Here is a 20,844-nt window from a genome sequence, read left to right as displayed (position 1 = left end):
TTCTGTTCCCTTGGTTTATTTATGCATCACTGCACCAGTATTCCACTGTCTTAATTGTTGTATAGTTATTGTGAATATTTGTATCAGTTGTTGTTGTAAGTCCATCTTTGAGACTTTCTTGGCCATTCTTGTATTTTGAGGTGATTGAAATCCAACTAGTCAATAAAAACATGATAAGATTTAAAAAATAACATTTTATTTGATAGAGAGAGTGTGCAGGAGGGAGGGGCAGAGAGAGAAAGAGAATCTTCAAGCAGACTCCCTGCAGAGCAGAGAATGTATGTGTGTGTGTGTGTGTGTGTGTGTGTGAAAGACAGAGAGAGAGAGAGAGAGAGAAGGAGAAAGAAGCTAATCAATCTTTTTGCTTTTAATTTTCACTTTTCATCATTTCACTTTTATGCTTATTATATTTTTATTTTATTCACATATACCTTCTGTATATTGATATATATTCTTTTTCTGTCCAAATGTGAATATAGCTGTATCCCAAAAGTCTTAATATGTGTTTTTTTCATTCTTTCAATTTAAATATGCCTTTCAATGTAATTTTTTATTTAAGTCATATCTTATTTAGAAGTGTATAGTTTAATTTCTAAACATTTGAATTTTTCTTATATATCTTATATTTGTATATAATATAAACATAATTAGTATTCTGTTTATTTTTAGATGGAGCCCACTGTGTTCAGGGAACATAATTTTATGTTTTCTTCCTTGAAAACTTCTTTGGACCTTTTTTTATTATGGTGCATTTGTCCATTATTGCATCATTTTTGCTGTATATATTTTGAGGCTTTATTAGTTGAAAAAAATTGAATTGCTACAACTTGTTTTATTGACCCTTTAGATCCTTTAGAAATATTCTAATATTCTTTTTTATCTCTAATAACTTTTTGTTTTAGAATTACTTTTTCTCACTTTAATATTGTTTTATCTACTATATTTCTGTTAGCATAATATACATTTTTCCATTCTATTACTTTCAATAATTCTCTGATTATACATATTTAAGGTATCTACTAAGCAGTCTGTAGTTGCCTTTAAAAAAATCTAATCTAATAACTTATTTTTTAAACTAGACTATATAGACTATTAAATTAAGAATAGTTGGTGATATATTTGGATATTCGTCTCATTTTAGTATTTGCTTTACTATATTTTCTACTCATTCTTTTAGTTCTTTACTTCTTTTGCATTATTTTTAGCTTTCATTATTTTCCTTTTATTATTTTGCTAATTATATATTATTCTTCTTATAGTGGTCAAGACATCATAAGAGTATTTGGTTTGTTAGAGTCAAATTAAATTAGTAGTTTTGCCACTTTCTGAATAATTCAAGGACCTAAGAATACTTTAACTCCATTAACTTTCTTCCAAACCTCTGTTATTGTTGTCATATATTCTGGTGCTACACAAATTTTACAATCTAATGGATATAATTTTATGTATATATTTAATATCATATTATCAGAATCTCTTTGTATTTTCCTGCATTTTTTCTTTCTTCAGAGATCATTTCTTTCCTCAAAAGAATTCTTTTACTGTGGGTCTGATGGAAATGAATCTTGTTCTTTTTGTTTGTTTGTTTAAAAATGTCTTTAATTCACCTTTATTTAAAAAAAATGAATGGGGGGGGGCGCCTGGGTAGCTCAGTGGGTTAAAGCCTCTGCCTTTGGCTCAGGTCATGATCCCAGGGTCCTGGGATCGAGACCCACATTGGGCTCTCTGCTCAGCGGGGAGCTTGCTTCCTCCTCTCTCTCTCTGCCTGCCTCTCTGCCTACTTGTGATCTCTGTCTGTCACATAAATAAAATCTTTTTAAAAAAATGAATAGGGAGGAGCTCTATTTTTATGCAGGAAGAAATCTTGAGAATACATTGTTACATGAAAAAATCAAGTACAGAACAGTGAATATAGTATGCTACCTTCTGTGAAGAAAGAGATACAGAGATATGCATTTACAATTATTTGTATTTGCATAAAGAACACTAGATATAAGCAAGAAAGAAATTAAAATGGTAGCCTAAAGGTAGCTCAAAGGAATGGGGTAGAAATAGATGTAGATGAAGGCAGGGGTAGAAGCAAGCAAGTTTCTCCAGCATATTCTCTTTATATTGTTTTGCTTTCCAAATCATGTAATTACACCACAAATGCAACAAATAAAGTTTAATTTTAAAAATACAGTAAGATTCAGAACCAAAGACATAAATTGTGAAATCTCTGACAAACAAATGATAATGAAAGTCAAGGAAGAGGGGTAGCATGGAGTACTTTGTAGCAGACCAATCATCCTATAGAGGCAACTAGAAAAACTGGGTTAAAGGATAAAAACCGTGTATTTAAAGGCAGAAAAAATGACAGAGGACTAGAGGGATTAAAATTCTAGAGAGAGCAGAAGTTTTTAGAGGTGAACTGGAGATCTAAAGCTGTCCCTGAGGTTCTTGCCAATTCTTGATGAAGGCCAGCAGCTGACAGTCTAGACTAGGTCCAGATAGGGAGTCACTGCTGGAGACAAGCAAACTGGTAGAGTTTTTGGTGATCACGTGGGACTACGAGTGACAGAATTATTTTTTTCTCTGGAGAAATTAGTTAAAATCTGAGATGTGTGAGGCTGAAGTCTAAACAGAAAACTACCATGACTTATCTATATCTCTCCATGAAGATGCTCATTAATAAAAATAATATAAAATAATATAAAATAAAATGGTAAAATACATCAGAAATTTTAAAATGTATGTGGATTAAAATAAGATTTACAAGTTTAACCAAATAAATAAATAATAGTTGAAATAAAGGAAAACAAGAAAATAACTTAAAAGCAAAGAAAAATTAGTTCTTCAGTTCTTTCCTTTCCGTCCCACATTTAAAAAATAATGTTTATGTCTTCTCAGCTGTGATAGTTGCCAGAGATTCAAGCAAGAAGGTAGATGAGAACTTTAAAGAAAAATGTAGAATAAAAGAGAGATAAAAGTATCCAGTTCCCTGCTGCACTGGTAGCTGTTGGAGGGTGGCAAGAAAAGCAGCAAAAAATAAAATAAAATAAATTTTAAAAGTGTGTTTTTACTAGTAAGCAATTAGAATATTAAAACACATTGCAAATAAAATGCAGGGAAATGAAATGAGAAAATTATACAATAATCTAACTCAGTCCAAGGATTCAGACAGGGTGTTCTGGAAGAACTGACCTTTAAGCTGAGCCTTAAATGTTAGGGGCTGAGTATTTCACACAGTGGCAACATAGGCAGAGAGTCTAAGTGGGGGAAGCAGCTCCATAAGGTTGTTGTGTCATCGAATGTCATGAACAGGGAGGGTGATAAGGGCAAAAATGTGGTGTGAGGTGGTGAGTAATGATCACTGATGTGATGACTTTTGTAAAGTTTTCTGCAATTCTAGATGTTACCATAAGAACAAGGAGAAGCTGTTGAAAGATCCTAGTGGGGCAGTGAAATGATCAGAATTTCATAGTAAAAAAAAAAAAAAAAAAATCACTTTGTTCCATGTAAAGTAGACTGAAAGGGTAAGGATGGTTGTTGGGAGATACATTAAGAAGTCATTCCTTTTTTTTAAGGGGTAAGATACAGCCTTGGAATAGGCCAGTAGTCTTAGAGATAATTTTTTTTTTAATCAGAGAAAGAGATATGAAAAAGTTGTATTTTTTAAAAAATCACAGTGTTTGGTTATTGAATCTGGTCAGTGAGGAAAAGGGGTGTCAAGAATGCCTCTTCACATTTTGGACTTGGACATGGCATGATGGTGGATGACAGTTCCACTTCTTGGGATAGGCAACACTAAGGGGAAGAACAGCTTTTGTGCAAAACAGTAACTTAAGTCTAGAACTGCTGTCTTTTAAGAAAGATATGAAGTGAAAATATAAATTTAGAAGTCATAAGAGATAGTAAAAGTTGCTTTTTTACATTTTGGAAGAGTACTAATGAATGTTTTGTTTATTCCACGAAATTCTGAAATCATTTTATCATAGCCTTACTTCATTAGATGATGTACCAAAAAATTCTCTTCATTGGTAAAAGATACTCATTTTCCATTAAATATTTTTAATACATATCTATTATTCATTTTGTGCTGTTCATTTAAGTGATTATGGAAAATCCTAGGAATCATTGCTCTTTTCATCTTGTTTTATATATGTCAGAAAGATGGTTAATCAAACTGAAGATACATAAATACATCTTAATGATTATACTTGAGTTATGGTCAACTCTATCTATGCTTCCGAAAGCAATGATAAGCCATGTAAGAAAACTACCTATGCTAAATGAAGAAGAACACACAATTAAAGTTAGGGTTATTATTCATATTTCAACATTATACCAAGACCTATACAAAAGTGTGGTTCTAAAATGTGACACTTTCTTTTTCCTCCTTAAGAATCTGCTCATTATAGAAGTGTAAGTTATTTTTTTATTTAAAAATGTCATTCTCTTTTGAGGATTGGTTTATTTGTTTTCATTTTCCTAGTAGTAAACATCTAAGGAAAGAATGTATATTTTCACCAGGTTGATATGGGTAGAATTACCTCATTTTTAGTAAAATAGCCACAAAATATTGTATGTATGCTACATTTTAGTAAATGAGTCAGTTTGGATGAAAATACTGGTCCTACTAGTTTATTGTTCAAGTTCTAGAGCAAGGGAACAAAGGGTAAGCATAGAGTTTATTTAAAATAAGATGTAGCTCTTATTTTTTTTTTTTACTCCCTAGTATGTTCAAAGGTTGATTTTTTTATTGTATTTTCATTTTCCAAACTAGCATGTGGCATTATGCATGTTTTAAAACAAAAGGTTCATTTTTTTATATTTGGGAAAGTTATTTTTTGTTTATTTTAGCTTTTGAATAGGGAGGGTAACAGTCAGAGGTCCAGTAGGAAGACAAAGGCACCTTCCAATTAGGACAATTTAAGCAAGGCTGTAGAAAGTGATGATTTAAAATGTGGGTGGAGTATAAGAAATCACATGGTATAGTATAGTACCTCTGGTCTGTTACCACTTGGCTAGAGGAAAACAGGGATAGGAAGAAGAGAGACCTGTGGAGGGGACTGCTTTGCCTAGGGACCAAGTCAACCTATTATAACTCTGCAAGAGAGAGCCTGGGCAGGAACACCTTGACCTCAGTTTCCTTCCTCACTCTGGAACATCCAATTCGCAAACGCTAACTAGAAGACAGAAAACAAGAGAGCCTACTTATTTAGTACATTTAGGTCAGCCTTCCAAGACAGAGATAAAGGGGGAGCAATGTAGGGAGTGGATCTCACAGGGGCAAAAAAAAAAAAAAAAAAAAGGAGAAATCGAAAACAGTGGGTATGCCCCTCAAAATGGAAAAGATAAGTGTGAGAGTTAGTGCAAAGTTTTTTTCAGCAAATGAAAAAGAGGCTGGGGCAGAAGGTTTGGTCTACAAATTCTTCCTCCTTGTGGAGAGCAAGAAGCTTTGGAATCAGTGGGCAAGGGGCAGGATATGAAGAAATTGAAGGAGTGGTGCTTCTTTGATTCACCTGAATGAACTCTGTCAACTGGCTAAAGATTCTTAGTTTAACTGACACACCGGAAAAAAAATAATCTTGAACCTAGCAAACATTCTCTATAGCTAATAATAATGATGTTTTAGTAATATCATTACTATTTGCTTGCAGGATTGTATCAGACAATCAACGTTCTTTGGCCTTGAGTTTGACCTTTATGATTTTGAGAATATTTGGTATGGACTTTTGGCAATCTTTTATTACACTGAATTGTTAATTTTTTTATGTGTGTCTACATGTATTTTTGGAATTTCAAATAAATAATAATGGTTAACTGACACAAAACAAGTGACTGGGGGAGCTGCTTTGCAGTATTTAGGAGATGATATTTATGTTAAAAAGACAATACCTAATGCAAAGCTCATCCTAACTGTCATATAAAATATGTATTAATATTATATTTGATTAGAACAATCTATTTGATTAGAGGTATACTCATCAAGCTCCTAAAAGTGGTTTGGTAAGCTGAAACCAAACATAAAACCACAGGATTGCTTGTATGTTTGGAAAGTCACTAATCTAAACTAGCGCTTTTAAACATTTTCATGACTGAAGACTCTGACTCTGATGTTTTCAAGGATTTATAGCTAAAGAAAAAATTGGTTTTGCTTAGGGTAAAGCACTTTGTACTTCAGGCTTTCTTAATAGCAAAAACTAGCTTTCCAAATCTACATTATGACTATATTAGCACCCCCAGTTCAAAAGTTGATTAAAAATATTAATAGGAAAAAAGTATTAATAGGACAAGGAAGCAAGATTGAACTGGATTGAAGTCTGAAAGATATATGATAAATGAAGTCAAGAATATAGAAAAATTGGGGCACCTGGGTGGCTCAGTGGGTTAAGCCTCTGCCTTCGTCTCAGGTCATGATCTCAGGGTGGTGGGATGGAAGCCTGGCATTGGGCTCTCTGCTCAGCAGGGAGCCTGCTTCCCTTTCTCTCTCTCTGCCTGCATCTCTGCCTACTTGTGATCTCTGTCTGTCAAATAAATGAATAGAATCTTTTAAAAAATGTAGAAAAAATTAAGTATGGTTTTGATGGAGATCAAAGAAATAATTTTATAACTAGATCAGTATGCGAGGTTAAAATTGCTTTTTTAATCAGGAAAAATTAGAGCATATTCTTGTGTGAATAATGACCATTAGATAAGGACAGATTTTTTTTTTTTTTTTAAGATTTTGTATATTTATTTGAGAGAGAGAGAGAGAGCATGAGTCAGGGAGAGGGAGAAAGGGAGAGGGAAAAGCAGGCTCTGCAACGAGCAGGGAGCCCAATGCGGGATCCTGTCCTGAGCCCAAGGCAGACCAAGGCAGACACTTGTCCTTAACTGACTGAGTTACCCAGGTGCTCAAGGTCAACTTTTTTTTTTTTAATTAACATATAATGTATAATTTGTTTCAGGGGTACAGATCTGTGAATCATGTCTTACACATTTCACACAATTCACAGCACTCACTATAGCACATATACTCCCCCATGTCCACAACCCAGCCACCCATCCTCCACCTGCCCCCAATCCCCCCGACCCCCCAGTAACCCTCAGTTTGTTTCCCTAGATTAAGAGTCTCTTATGGTTTGTCTTCTTCTCTGGTTTCATCTTGTTTCATTTTTCCTTCCCTTCCCCCCATGACCCTGCCACCCCAAGGACAACTTTGTAATGGGCAAAGGAACATGAGAAAAACAAAGTATATAAATAGTTTCAGCATCAGAAAGGAAGACAGGGAGACTAATACATTTTTGGTGGAAGAGGGAGGAATGTGATATTTTAGATACAGACCGACTCTATATCTAACGGATTTTGCCAACAGAGAGTTTGAAGCAGAGGAAAGAGATTATCTGATTTACATTTAAAAGATAACTCTGCTTCTGAGGGAGAAATACTTACAGAAGATAAATGTGGAGGAAAAAAAGGCTTCTGCTGAAGTCCAAGTCAGAATTATATTAAATTGGATTCTGGGGGTTGTAAAAGAGACAGAGAAATCAAGATATGTCTAGAGTTAGTGTCACACAGATTTATTATCATGGGTTGGAAAAATAATGATGAAAAGTAGAAAAAAGTGTACAGGAGGCCTCAGTTTTTCATCTTGGGCAATTGTAAACAGAGTGTTAACGCTCAATGAGACTGGGAAAATTGGTGATGGACAGTGATCTTTGGCAGAAATCAAGAGTCATGAAGCATGAGGGCCCTGATAGAAGGAAGATGGTTAAGACATGTTAGTTCCGAGATCCTTTTTCTAGTGTCTTTGGGGTGGCTTTTTTCCCCCTAAGATTTTATTTTGAAGTCCTCTTTACATCAAACTGGGGCTCGAACTCATAACCCCAACGTCAAAAGTCTTATGCTTCACCAACTGAGCCAGCCTGTCTTCCCACTGACTTTTTTAAAAAGTGACTTTTAATTCAATTTTAGCTGAAATTGTTGCTGAGCAGATTTGTCTCTGAGTATATAGAGATTTACCTCAGGCAGCACACAACTGTTCCTCTGGATTAGAGGTTCTCTGAATTTAGGGGGTGCTACAAACATACCAAAGCATTTACATTTTCAGTTATTTCTGTCAATATCTTGATAACAGATATACGTTGGATTATGAAACTAACTTATCATTGAAAATTTCACAATTTGAAATATTTGGAGGTACACTGAGTTCACAAAAATTATATTTAATCTCTTGTAAACACTTTCTCCTAAATTTTTAAATGAAAAATTAAAAGTTTTGAGATGTCAACTGCATAACAATATGTACACCATTCTAAAAATATGAAAGATACTAATTTTTTATACCTGTAGAGATAAGGATTTTTTTTTTTTTTTTTTAGATTTTTTCTTTATTTATCTGACAGAGATCACAAGTAGGCAGAGAGGCAGGCAGAGAGAGAGGAGGAAGCAGGCTACCTGCAGAGCAGAAAGCCCGATGTGGGGCTCGATCCCAGGACCCTGGGATCATGACCCGAGCCGAAGGCAGAGGCTTAACCCACTGAGCCACCCAGGTGCCCCCGAGATAAGGATTTTTAAAAAAATATTGTTTCCAGTTATTAGTAATTCTATTTGTAAGTAAACTCTTAGCTAGTTTTAAATGCTATATTTAAATGTGATGATGACTAAATATATGTCTAGTTTTAGAATAAAAGCATTCTTATCCCTACCTGTGGTATTTTCATGGAGTATTTACAATTATTGCATTTTTCATAGCGACAATACCTGGACCAATACTTTTTAAACTGTCAGTAGACTCTTCTTGTCTATTTCGAGAGACTGAATACTGTGAAAGGAAAGGAAATTGTTTGAGCTATGATAAGAAAAAAATGGCCTACCTTATGGTAGGAATGAGTAAGTAATACCTATTGAAGAAATATAGGAAAGTATAATTGTTTTAAAAAATGTATAGTTGTTTATAGTAACGTACAGTAATAAACTGAACAAATGGATAGTTTGATTTAAGTATATAATAAGAAGACATATATAAGAAGCCTTATTATATAGAAAATATTTTAGAAACTAAAGTTTTATAGTATTTGTGTGAATATTTGAGTCACTCCACTATACACAATAGTTTTATGTTACTCCTGAATAAAGGGTCGTAATTAGCAAAATTTCAATTTAGGAAACAATTTTGTCCATATACATATACAACCAAGTTGCTTGACCTTGTGACCATTTCCATTTCCATAGTAAAAGATTGATAATTAAAAATTATTTTTCACACTCTTAAAGAACATCAAGATATTTTATACTAATTACATGTAAGTTTCACTGTTTCTTTTACTCAGTGTTATAACAACCCACATAGCAAGTATTCGTTATTTATGAATAAATAAGAGATATGGAGAATTGGGATGCTATGGTAGTATGGGCCATGGCCAGTGTTGAGAAAGTCCAAATATGCTTGTATTACTTTGGAAAGCTCACTAGCTCTTCCTGGATCTCAATTTATTCATCTATAAAATGAGGATGTTGGACTACATAATTTCTGAAATCTTGGTCACTGCTAACATTCAGTGATTTCGTTGCATAGATGTCGTTGGTGTGATAAATACTTAGAAGTGTTTATATGTTTTGTGATTTTAATGAATGGGTTCATTAATTCAAAGAAACACATAATAATAGACTCTACTATTTAACAGTAACAGATACCTCTGTGATAAAGTATACAGTGTGCCTTATAATTCAAAAGTCAGTTATCCAGCAAGCTTAGTCTACATTAAGCACTAAGTAAAATTTTAAAAAACAATGAAAAAATTTAAAAAATGGGGCGCCTTGGTGGCTCAGTGGGTTAAAGCCTCTGCCTTCAGCTCAGGTCATGATCCCAGGGTCCTGGGATGGAGCTCCACATCGGGCTCTCTGCTCAGCGGGGAGCCTGTTTCCACCCGCCCACCGCAGGCTTCTCTGTCTACTTGTGATCTCTATCTGTCAAATAAATAAAAAACCTTTTAAAAAAAGATAAAAAATGACATTTAAGTAGTTAAAATTTATCAGAGATAATTGAATGAAACTAGGCATTGTTCATAATTAAGTCCTCTTAAGACACTGCTGAGCCTTTTAATTTTTATTTTAGATATAACTATAGCACACTTATTTATTTTCAAACAGCACATAATTGAGAAAACTGGTGAACTGCTAGAGAACCTGCTAAGGAGCTATTAACAGGAGATGACAATAATAAAGAAATAGGGAATTAAGTCACAAAGGACAAACAGAAAACTACAATAGGAATATGCTTTTGTGGCCATTTAGTGTCAACTAGTCCATTTGGAAGAAATGAAATAATTAAAGAAATAAATAAAAGATAGGGCTGTATCTTTAAGAAATCTAAAAGTTTTTATAAACATTAAAAAAGTCTCCTTTAAATAACTTGACATGCATTTATGACATTAATTACATTTTACAATTGGAAAGTTGATATTTTATGGAGATGAAATATACTTACTTTTTCTTTAGTATTTGGCATTTTTTCCACAAATATTTTCACTCTAAGTAGATTGATACATCTGATACTTGTATTTTTTTTAATTTAGGTTCTGTTTGCAAACTATTCACTATCTTCTTCACTGCTATTGCATATTGCCTGTATAAATATATGTCAAAGAGAGACGGTGACAGCCTGCATATACCTGTAAAGAGTGTAAAAGTAAAAAAAAAGGGAAAGAAGTGATTTATAATTGGATCATCAATGTGGAAGAATTATACACTGTCAGTCCATCAATGTAATGCTATATTAATAAAATTTGAAATAATTACAATATAGTCATATGTTTAATAAATGAATGTGATTCATGTGACCCCATAAGTTTTATTATAATTTGAGTACAAATATAATAACATAGTCTCTGTGTTTTAGATTTTTAAAAGATACTGTAAAATACACATTTAATGCATTCAATAGAGAATGCTTTGAAAGAAGAAGATGAAGCAGAAGTGGGAAAATACATGTAAGTTAATTCTGACTACAGTGATATCCTTATGTATTAGTTATTAGACCTTGTTGATATAGGACTACTTAGGTTTCATATTACTTTTCATTTGGGCTGTGGATTTTTTTTTCTATAATTTTTCAAAATAACATTAGATTTGTCAATCCAGTTAATATAATAAAAATTTAAATTAATGTCATGATTTTTAACCAAAAGAAGCTAATTTTAAACAGTATTAAAAAATGTCATTTTATTTATCTTTTATTTCACCACAGAGAGTTTTCTTCAAAAACTTTCTGTGGTCAGTTGGCTAACTTGCAATATGCATTTTTATGTTCCTTTAATTTTATTAGACACAAAATTCAGTATGATCATATATTTTTACTTTGGCCTTAAATTTGTTGATAATGACTGTCTGACACCTGAACTGGTATTCATTTTTGTGCTTTTATATTTCATTGTATGATAATTATAATTGTTCCATGTGAGCTTATATTCAAATTTCAATGTAGGAGATGTGTCAACATTTGTGGAATTTTTTCTTAACCTTAAATGTTTTCCTCTAGAGAGTTTTCTTATAATTGCGTCATATATCATTGTACATCCATCCAAATTATATAGCAATCTTCTAAATATTGGAGTAAAAATCAAATTTTTATAAAACAAAGTCTTCTTTACATTGTTTCCATTGTTTTGTTGGAAGAAGAAACAAGTGACAAAATTTCTCCTTTATTATACATATTAGCCAATGACCCTGTTTTAAGGGTAGACATTGTCCTATTCTTTTTTTTTTTTAAAGATTTTATTTATTTATTTGACAGAGAGGGATCACAAGTAGGCAGAGAGGCAGGCAGAGAGAGAGAGGAAGGGAAGCAGGCCCCCTGCTGAGCAGAGAGCCCGATGTGGGACTCGATCCCAGGACCCTGAGACCATGACCTGAGCGGAAGGCAGCGGCTCAACCCACTGAGCCACCCAGGCACCCTTTTTTTTTTTTTTTTTTTTTTTTTTTTTTTTTAAAGATTTTATTTATTTATCAGAGAGAGAGGGAGAGGGCGAGCACAGGCAGACAGAATGGCAGACAGAGGCAGAGGGAGAAGCAGGCTCCCTGCTGAGCAAGGAGCCCGATGTGGGACTCGATCCCAGGACGCTGGGATCATGACCCCAGCCGAAGGCAGCTGCTTAACCAACTGAGCCACCCAGGCGTCCCGACATTGTCCTATTCTTTACTTTGTTTTCCTTTCTCCAAATTTTAATTTAAATTCCAGGTAGTTAACATACAGTGTAATATTGGTTTCAGGTGTAGAATTTAATGATTTCTCTTTACATATAACACCCAGCACTCGTCACAAGTGCCCTCCTTAATCCCCATCACCTATTTAAACCATCCCACCTGACCAGCAACCCTCGGTTTGTTGTCCATAGTTAAGATTGTTTCTTGGTTTGCCTATCTTCTCCCCGCCCCCTCCGCCCATGCTCATTTGTTTTGTATCTTGAATTCCACATATGAGGGAAATCATTTGGTATTTGTCTTTCTCTAAGTTATTTAGCTTAGCATAATACTTTCCAGCTCCTTCTACATCACTGCAAATGGCCTATTCACGGTATTGGCTGGCAGAAGGAAATGTGAAGCGTAAGTATTCGTATTTTATTATATACCGTTCTTCCTTAACTTCAACATGCATTATGAAAACCTATATACTGGTCTTTATGTGAAATTCTATTTCACTGCTTGACTCACTCTTCTCTTTGGACCAGTAGGATTGGAGAATATCTGTGGATCAGAGTGTGAAACAGGAGTTTCTCCTTTAAAGATTCTACAAGGTCTGTTGCTATGCCTTATATTCAGAAAAGAAAAATCACACATGATGTTTACCTAAGTAGTAGAAATATATCTATAGTGATCTGTATTTTCATAATAGAATACCTTCTTATGAAACATGTCTCGTGTTTTTAAAGTACATGGGAATTGAGAGACAGGGTGGGGGGGGTTTGGGGGGTAGGGAAGGAACAAATGAAACAAGATGGGATCGGGAGGGAGACAAACCATAAGAGACTCTTAATCTCACAAACAAACTGAGGGGTTTTTTGGGGGTGGGGTGGGAGGGTGGGGATAGGGTGGCTGGGTGATGGACATTGGGGAGGGTATGTGCTGTGGTGAGTGCTGTGAAATGTGTAAGCCTGATGATTCACAGACCTGTACCCCTGGGAGACATAATACATTATATGTTAATAAAAATAATTAAAAAAGAAGTGCATGGGATTTTAGACATCAGTGTATAACGTAGGTTTTTCTAGGAAAATTAAATTTTTAATAGTTTTAGGTTATTCATTTCCTTAATATTTTTCTAAAGATATTATCTGAAAATTTATACAACCAGGAAATAAAGGTAAAACAATAACACTTAGATCCATTTTGAAGGTGCTTGATGCCTGTGTGTGTAGATGTGTATATATTATCTATAGCTCTGTCCTGTTTAAAAAAAAAAATCAAATGTAAAACAAAATTACAGTAATGTGGGGAGTAGTGTTAAGACGTCTAAATTTGATGATAGCTTTGATACAAAAGACCATTTGTTTCTGTCACAAATTAGGGTTTAGTAGATGGCTAAAGAGGAAAATGATAGAAGTATAACCCAGAAGTTTCATTGGTTAACACCAAGTTAGCTTTGGAAACAACCAGGGGACTCTTTCTTACTGTTACACAAGACCTCAACAAGAAATGAAATCTTAAGAAAAAAAACGGCTAAAAATCCTACAGTAGTACCTTCCTCTGGAATCAGTTTTGATTAGTTTGATGCTATGGAGAATCATTATGCTTTTTACAATGTTACCGTATCCAGTGAGGCTGCAAGCACAGGTAAAGAAGCTGCAAAGATACTCCTAAATATTTTTATTTCTGATAAGACTGACTTCTGTTGGGAATAGGTGTCCTTAAGAAGCTGTATCTCAGTGGAAGAAGGTGAGCCACAGGGTTTAAACGTATGAAAGATAACTCTGCTACTGGGTGAAAACCCAGCTGGTACTGTACGGGGTGAAAACCGAACCTGGGTTTAGCTATACGAAAATGTACTAAGATTGTGGTTGTTTTTGTTGGAACTTGGTTACAAAGTTGCAGTGGTTTACCTCTACATTGTTTTCTCCAGAAGCCTAGTTATTTCTGGTGTTTGATTTTGCCCAAGGGGATGTTTTAAAGGAATGCACAGGTTATTATAGCAGAAATGTTTATATTTTTAGCATTGAGAGTTTCAAATTACATGTTCTCCAAAATCTTAGGATAATTGCCATGAAAATCCTAGTTCCTCAGTGTTTTTGAAAATTACTTCTTATTAATATTGGATTAAAGATTTCCTGTTTTAACATGTGGCATTAAATTTTCCCTACATAGTCTACAAAAAATCAAGTTTTGATGTATTAGTGTCATATTTCCCTTCTCAGCACTGAGTTTATTCTCCTTTTCCCCAAGTTTGTTAATATATAATTGTATATATAGTATATAATTCATTGCAACACTATAAAAGTTTAAGGTATACAGCATGGGGCACCTGGGTCGCTCATCGGGTTAAGTCTCTGCCTTCTGCCTCTGCGCAGTTCATGATCTCAGGGTCCTGGGATGAGCCCCTGCATTGGGCTCCCTGCTCAGCAGAGAACCTGCTTCCCCTGCTCTCTGCCTGCCTCTCTGCCTGCTTCTGATCTCTCTCTGTCAAATAAATAATAAATAAAATCTTGGAAAAAAAAGCTATACAACATAATGACTTGATTTAAATATGTTGTGAAATGATTATCAAAGTAAGTTAGGTAACATCCATCATATATAAATACAAAAAAGAAAGAAAGGAAACCAGTGTTTTTTGGCTCATGATGAGAACTCTTAGTATCTCCCTCTTAACTTTCAATTATTCTGCAAGCAGTGTTAACTGCTGTCATCGTGTTGCACATTATATCTCCAGTACTTATTTATCTTACAACTGAAAGTTTGCATATTTGACCCACCTTTGTCAGATTCTACCCCCTCAGCCAAACCTCTGCTTCTGGTAAGTACAAATCTAATCTCTTCTAAGTTTTGTTTGTTTGTATGTTTGTTTGTTTTATATCCCACATATAAGTGAGATCATAAAGAATTTGTCTTTCTCAGGGGTGCCTGGGTAACTCAGTTGGTTGAGTTGCTGACTCTTGGTTTTGGCTCAGATCATGATCTCATAGTTCTGGGATCAAGCTCCACATCAGGCTCTGTGCTGAGTGTGGAATCAGCTTGAGATTCTTTCTTCCTCACTCTCCCTCTCCTTCTGCCCCTGCGCTTTCTCTCTTTAATATGAATGAATAAAATCTTTTTTTAAAAAAGCATTTGTCAAAAAATGGGTGGAAGACATGAACAGACACTTCTCCAATGAAGACATACAAATGGCTAACAGACACATGAAAAAATGTTCATCATCACTAGCCATCAAGGAGATTCAGATCAAAACCACATTGAGGGGGCACCTGGGTGGCTCAGTGGGTTAAGCCTCTGCTTTTAGCTCAGGTCATGATCTCAGGGTCCTTGGATTGAGTCCCACATTGGGCTCTCTGCTCAGCGGGGAGCCTGCTTCCTCCTCTCTCTCTGCCAGCCTCTCTGCCTACTTGTGATCTCTCTCTGTCAAATAAATAAATAAAAATCTTTAAAAACACACACACACACAAAAATAAATAAAAGAAAACCACATTGAGATTCCATCTTACACCAGTCAGAATGGCCAAAATTAACAAGACAGGAAACACCATGTGTTGGAGAGGATGTGGAGAGAGGGGAACCCTCTTACACTGTTGGTGGGAATGCAAGTTAGTGCAGCCACTTTGGAAAATAGTGTGGAGATTCCTTAAGAAGTTAAAAATAGAGCTTCCCTATGACCCTGCCATTGCCCTACTGGGTATTTACCCCAAAGATACAGATGTAGTGAAAAGAAGGGCCCTCTGTACCCCAATGTTCATAGCAGCAATGGCCACGGTTGCCAAACTGTGGAAAGAACCAAGATGCCCTTCAACAGACGAATGGATAAGGAAGATATGGTCCATATACACTATGGAGTATTATGCCTCCATCAGAAAGGATGAATACCCAACTTTTGTAGCAACATGGATGGGACTGGAAGAGATTATGCTGAGTGAAATAAGTTAAGCCGAGAGAGTCAATTATCATATGATTTCACTTATTTGTGGAGCATAACAAATAACATGGAGGACATGGGGAGATGGAGAGGATAAGAGAGTTGAGGGAAATTGGAGGGGGAGACGAACAATGAGAGACTGTGGACTCTGAGAAACAATCTGAGGGTTTTGGAGGGGAAAGGAGTGGGAGATTGGGTGAGCTTGGTGGTGGGTATTATGGAGGGCACATATTGAATGGAGCATTGGCTGTGGGGCATGAACAATAATTCTGGTACACTGAAAAGAAATTAAAAAAATAAAAAGCATTTGTCTTTCTCTGTCTTATTTCACTTAACATAATACTCTGTAGATCTATCCATGTTATCACAAATGAAAGGTTTTCTTTTTTATAGCTGAATAATATTCTGTTGTATATACATATACCACAACTTCTTTATCATTGATGAGTACTTGGGTTGTTTCATGTCTTGACTACTATAATAATGTTGTGAACATGAGAATGCGGATATCTCTTGGACAGTGTATTTATTTATTTTGGATATGTGTTTCTAGGAGTGGAATTGTGGACAATATAGTAGTTCTATTTTAAGTTTTGAACAACCTTCATACTATTTTCCATAGTTGGTGTACCAGTTTATAAATGTACCAACAGTGAACAAGGGTTTCTCTTCCCTACATCCTCATCAGCATTTGTTACCCTCTTGTCTTTTGGTGATAGCCATTCTAACAAGCATAGGGTGATACCCCAGTGTGGTTTTGGTTTGCATTTCCCTGATAGTTAATGATATTGAGCATGTTTTCATGTACCTATTTGCCATCGGTATATCTTCTTGGGAAAAATTGTCTATTCAGATACTCTGCCCATTAATTGGATTGTTTGTTTGGCTATTGAGTTGTTTGAGTTCTTTTTATATTTTGAATATTAACACCTTGTCAGTTATATAACTTGCAAATATCTTTCCAAATGGTAAATTGTCTTTTCATTCCATTGATCATTTCTTTTGCTGTGCAAAAGGTTTTTAATTTGATATAATCCCACTTACTTATTTTTAATTTTGTTGCTGATGCTCTAGGTTACATATCCAATAAAAATCATTGCTAAGACCCATCCCAAAGTACTTCTTTTTTATGTCTTCTTCTACGCGTTTTATGGTTTCTGGATTTTCGTTCAAGTCTTTAACTCATTCTAAGTTAATTTTTGTAAGTGGTATAAAGTAGGGACATAGATTCATTCTTTTATATGTAAATATATAATTTTCTCTGCACCCACTATTTATTGAAGACACTTGTTTCTCCATTGAGTATTCTTGAAACCTTTGTCAAATATTAATTGATAATATATACATAGTTTATTTCTGAGCACTTCATTATGTTTCATTAGTCTATGTGTTTGTATTTATAGCTGCACCAAAATGTATGGATTGTTCACTTGACCTCAGTGTGCATCTTTATGACCATTATTTTGAAGTTTTCATGAGGTAAATAATTCATCTTCATTTCATTAAGATCCATTTCTAATATTTTTAGCTTTTTAAAAAATATTTTATTTATTTACTTGACAGAGATCACAAGTAGGCAGGGGGGGGGGGAGGCAGGCTCCCCGAGGAGTAGAGAGCCAGATGCGGTGCTTGATCCCAGGACCCTGGGATCATGACTTGAGCCAAACGCAGAGGCTTTAACCCACTGAGCCACCCAGGTGCCCCAATTTCTAACATCTTTAAGTTTTATTTATTTTTTCAGTGTCCACTACAATGTTATGTTAGTTCCAAGCATACAACAGTGGTTCAACAGCTCCAGTTATTACTCAATGCTCATCAAGATAAGTGTACTTTTAATCCTCTTCACTTATTTCACCCATCCCCCAACCCACTTCTCCTCTGGTAACCATCTGTTTCTTTTCTATAGTTTAAAGTCTGTTTTTTGGTTTCTTTCCCTTTGTTCATTTGTTTCTTTTTCTTTTTCTTTTTTAAGATTTTATTTATTTTAAGAGAGAGAGAGAGAGAGAGAGAGAGAGCATGTGAGCAGGGCGGGAGAGTGAGAGGGGTAGAAGGAGAGGGAAAAGCAGACTCTCCACTGAGTAGGGAGCCCAGTGTGGGGCTGGATCCCAGGACATCGGGATCACAGCCTGAGCTGAAGGCAGATGCTTAACCGACTGAGCCACCAAGGTGTCCCTCATTTATTTTGTTTCTTAAATACACATATGCATGAAATAATATAGTATTTGTCTTTCTCTAACTTATTTTGCTTAACATTATACCCTCTAGGTCCTCCATTCTGTTGTGAACGACAAGATTTCATTCTTTTTATGGCTGGATAATATTCTATTGCATAGCTATATACCACGTCCTCTTTATCCATTCATCTATTTTTTTTTAAAGATTTTATTTATTTACCTGACAAACTGAGAACACAAGCAGACAGAGAGGCAGGAAGAGAGAGAGGTGGAAGCAGGGTCAGGGTCCCCACTGAGCAGAGAGCCTGATGCAGGGCTCAATCCCAGGATCCTGAGATCATGACCTGAGACGAAGCAGAGGCTCAACCCACTGAGCCACCCAGGCGCCCCTCTATTCATCTATTGATGGACACTAGGGCTGCTCCATAATTTGGCTATTGTAAATAATTCTGCAGTAAACGTGGGGATGCCTATATCTCATCAAATTAATGTTCTTGTATTTTTTTGTTAAATACCCAGTAATCTGGATCATTGGGTATTTCTATGTTTTTTTGAGGAGGCTCCATACTGCTTTCCACAGTGGTTGTACCAGTTCTCATTCCCACCAACCATGCAAAAAGAGTTCCCTTTTCTCTACATCCTCGGTAGCACCTATTGTTTTTTGAGTTTTTGGTTTCAGCAATTCTGATGGGTGTGAAATGGTATCTCATTGTGGTTTTGATTTGCATCTCCCTGTTGATGGGTTGTGTTAAGCATCTTTTCATGTGTCTGTTGGCCATTTCTATGTCTTTTTTGGAGAAATGTCTGTTCATGCCTTCTGCCTATTTCTAAATTGGATTATTATTATTATTATTACTTAGTATTGAGTTGTGTAAATTCCTTATATATTTTGGATGCTAACCCTTTAGAGATGTCATTTGCAAGCATCTTCTCTTATTCAGTAGGTTGTCTTTTAATTTTTTGACTCTTTCCTTTGCTGAGCAGAAGCTTTTTCTTTTGATGAAGTTCCAATAATTTAATTTTGCTTTTGCCTTCCTTGCCTCAGGAGATATACCTAGAAAAATGTTCTATGTCTGATGTCAGAGAAATTACTGCCTGTGCTCTCTTCTTGGATTTTTATGGTTTCAAGTCTCAAATTTAGGTCCTTAATCCATTTTGAGTTTTTTTGTGTGTGTGGAAAGTGACCCATTTTCTTTCTTTGCATGTAGCTGTCCAGTTTCTCCATACCGTTTGTTGGAGAGACTATCTTTTTACCTTTGCACATACTTGCCTTCCACATTGAAGATTAATTGACCATATAATTATGGGTTCACTTCTACATTTTATACTTTGTTCTATTGAGTAGTATACATTTTGATTACTACAGTTTTGTAATGAAACTTGAAGTCTGGAATTGTGATACTTACAGCTTTGTTTCTCATTTCCAAGATTCCTTTGGTTATTTGGGGGTCTTTTGTGGTTCCATAAAATTCTTAAGATTGTTTGTTCTACCTCTATGAAAAGTGCCATTGGAATTTTGATAGGGATTGCCTTGGATGTGTAGATTGCTTTAGATAGTATGGACATTTTAACTGTATTAATTCTTCCAATAATGAGAATAGTGTATTTTCCATTTATTTCTATTGTCTTGCCTAGTCTAGGGCAATAGTGAATATATTAATACAAGTAAATACTGAAACTTCTAAAATTCATTAAGCAAAATACAAACCTCTAAAAAAAAAAAAAAAGAAGGGCATTTCATAGAGGAGGAAAAACAACTGCCCAATAGTCATATTAAAAACATGATTAAGGATTTAATTAGTAATCATGAGAACACAAATTGAAATGCATCATAAAGATGCCATTTCATACTCATTAGAACTGCAAAAATTTACAAACCATGACAAAAATCTCTTGCTGCAGCTTTGGATGAACTGAAGCTCTCTTAGACTACTGGTGGAAGTGTAAAATGTTACAGGCATTGTGGATAGCCATTTAGTTTTTTTCTTTAAAATGTATACACTGTAACCCAGAAATTCCATCTCTGGGAATATATATTTTAGAAAATTCCTTTATATAGTAAAAAAAAAAAAAAAAAAAAAGACATGTTCAGGGGTGCCTGGATGGCTCAGTTAAGTACCTGCTTTTGGCTGAGGTCATGAACTCAGGGTCCTGGGATCTAGTCCCACATCAGGCTCCCTGCTCAGTGGGGAGTCTGTTTCTCCCTCTGCTGCGCCCCCTGTCTGTGCACATTCTCTTGCTGTGTCAAATAAATAAATTTTTTTTTTTTAAAAAGAGACATGCCCAACAATATTTGTAGAAGCATTGGTTTATATTAGCAAAGATGGAAAAATACAAGTATTAATAAGAATGCATAAACAAATTGTACTATTTTTGTATTGGAAACCATATTACTATGAAAGTGAATGTAATTGAAGTGTTGCTATCAAAACGAATAAATCTTAAGCAATTTTGACAAAAATACCAAATTGTAGACTATATATGTGTGTGTATGTGTGTGTGTGTGTTTATGTTTATAATATGCAATATTATTTATGGGCATACACATTTGTCATAGAATTGTAAAAAAAATTAAGGGAGTGATAAAACATC

General features: G+C 34.9%; 1 protein-coding gene across 1 annotated transcript in view; it reads left to right on the top strand.

Annotated features, from left to right (window-relative positions):
• The window catches only part of SLCO6A1 (solute carrier organic anion transporter family member 6A1), a 111,420-nt gene that overhangs the window by 79,453 nt on the left and 11,123 nt on the right, over window positions 1–20,844 (top strand). The window contains exons 12-14 of the mRNA XM_059416388.1: window positions 5,643–5,707; window positions 8,719–8,856; window positions 17,482–17,557. Coding sequence (XP_059272371.1) covers window positions 5,643–5,707; window positions 8,719–8,856; window positions 17,482–17,557 — 279 coding nt within the window. The remainder of the gene's footprint in view (window positions 1–5,642; window positions 5,708–8,718; window positions 8,857–17,481; window positions 17,558–20,844) is intronic.

The sequence above is a fragment of the Mustela nigripes genome, chromosome 12 (assembly GCF_022355385.1).
Source record: "Mustela nigripes isolate SB6536 chromosome 12, MUSNIG.SB6536, whole genome shotgun sequence".
In the NCBI taxonomy this organism is placed as follows: domain Eukaryota; kingdom Metazoa; phylum Chordata; class Mammalia; order Carnivora; family Mustelidae; genus Mustela; species Mustela nigripes.
This window is presented reverse-complemented; position numbering and strand designations above follow the sequence as displayed.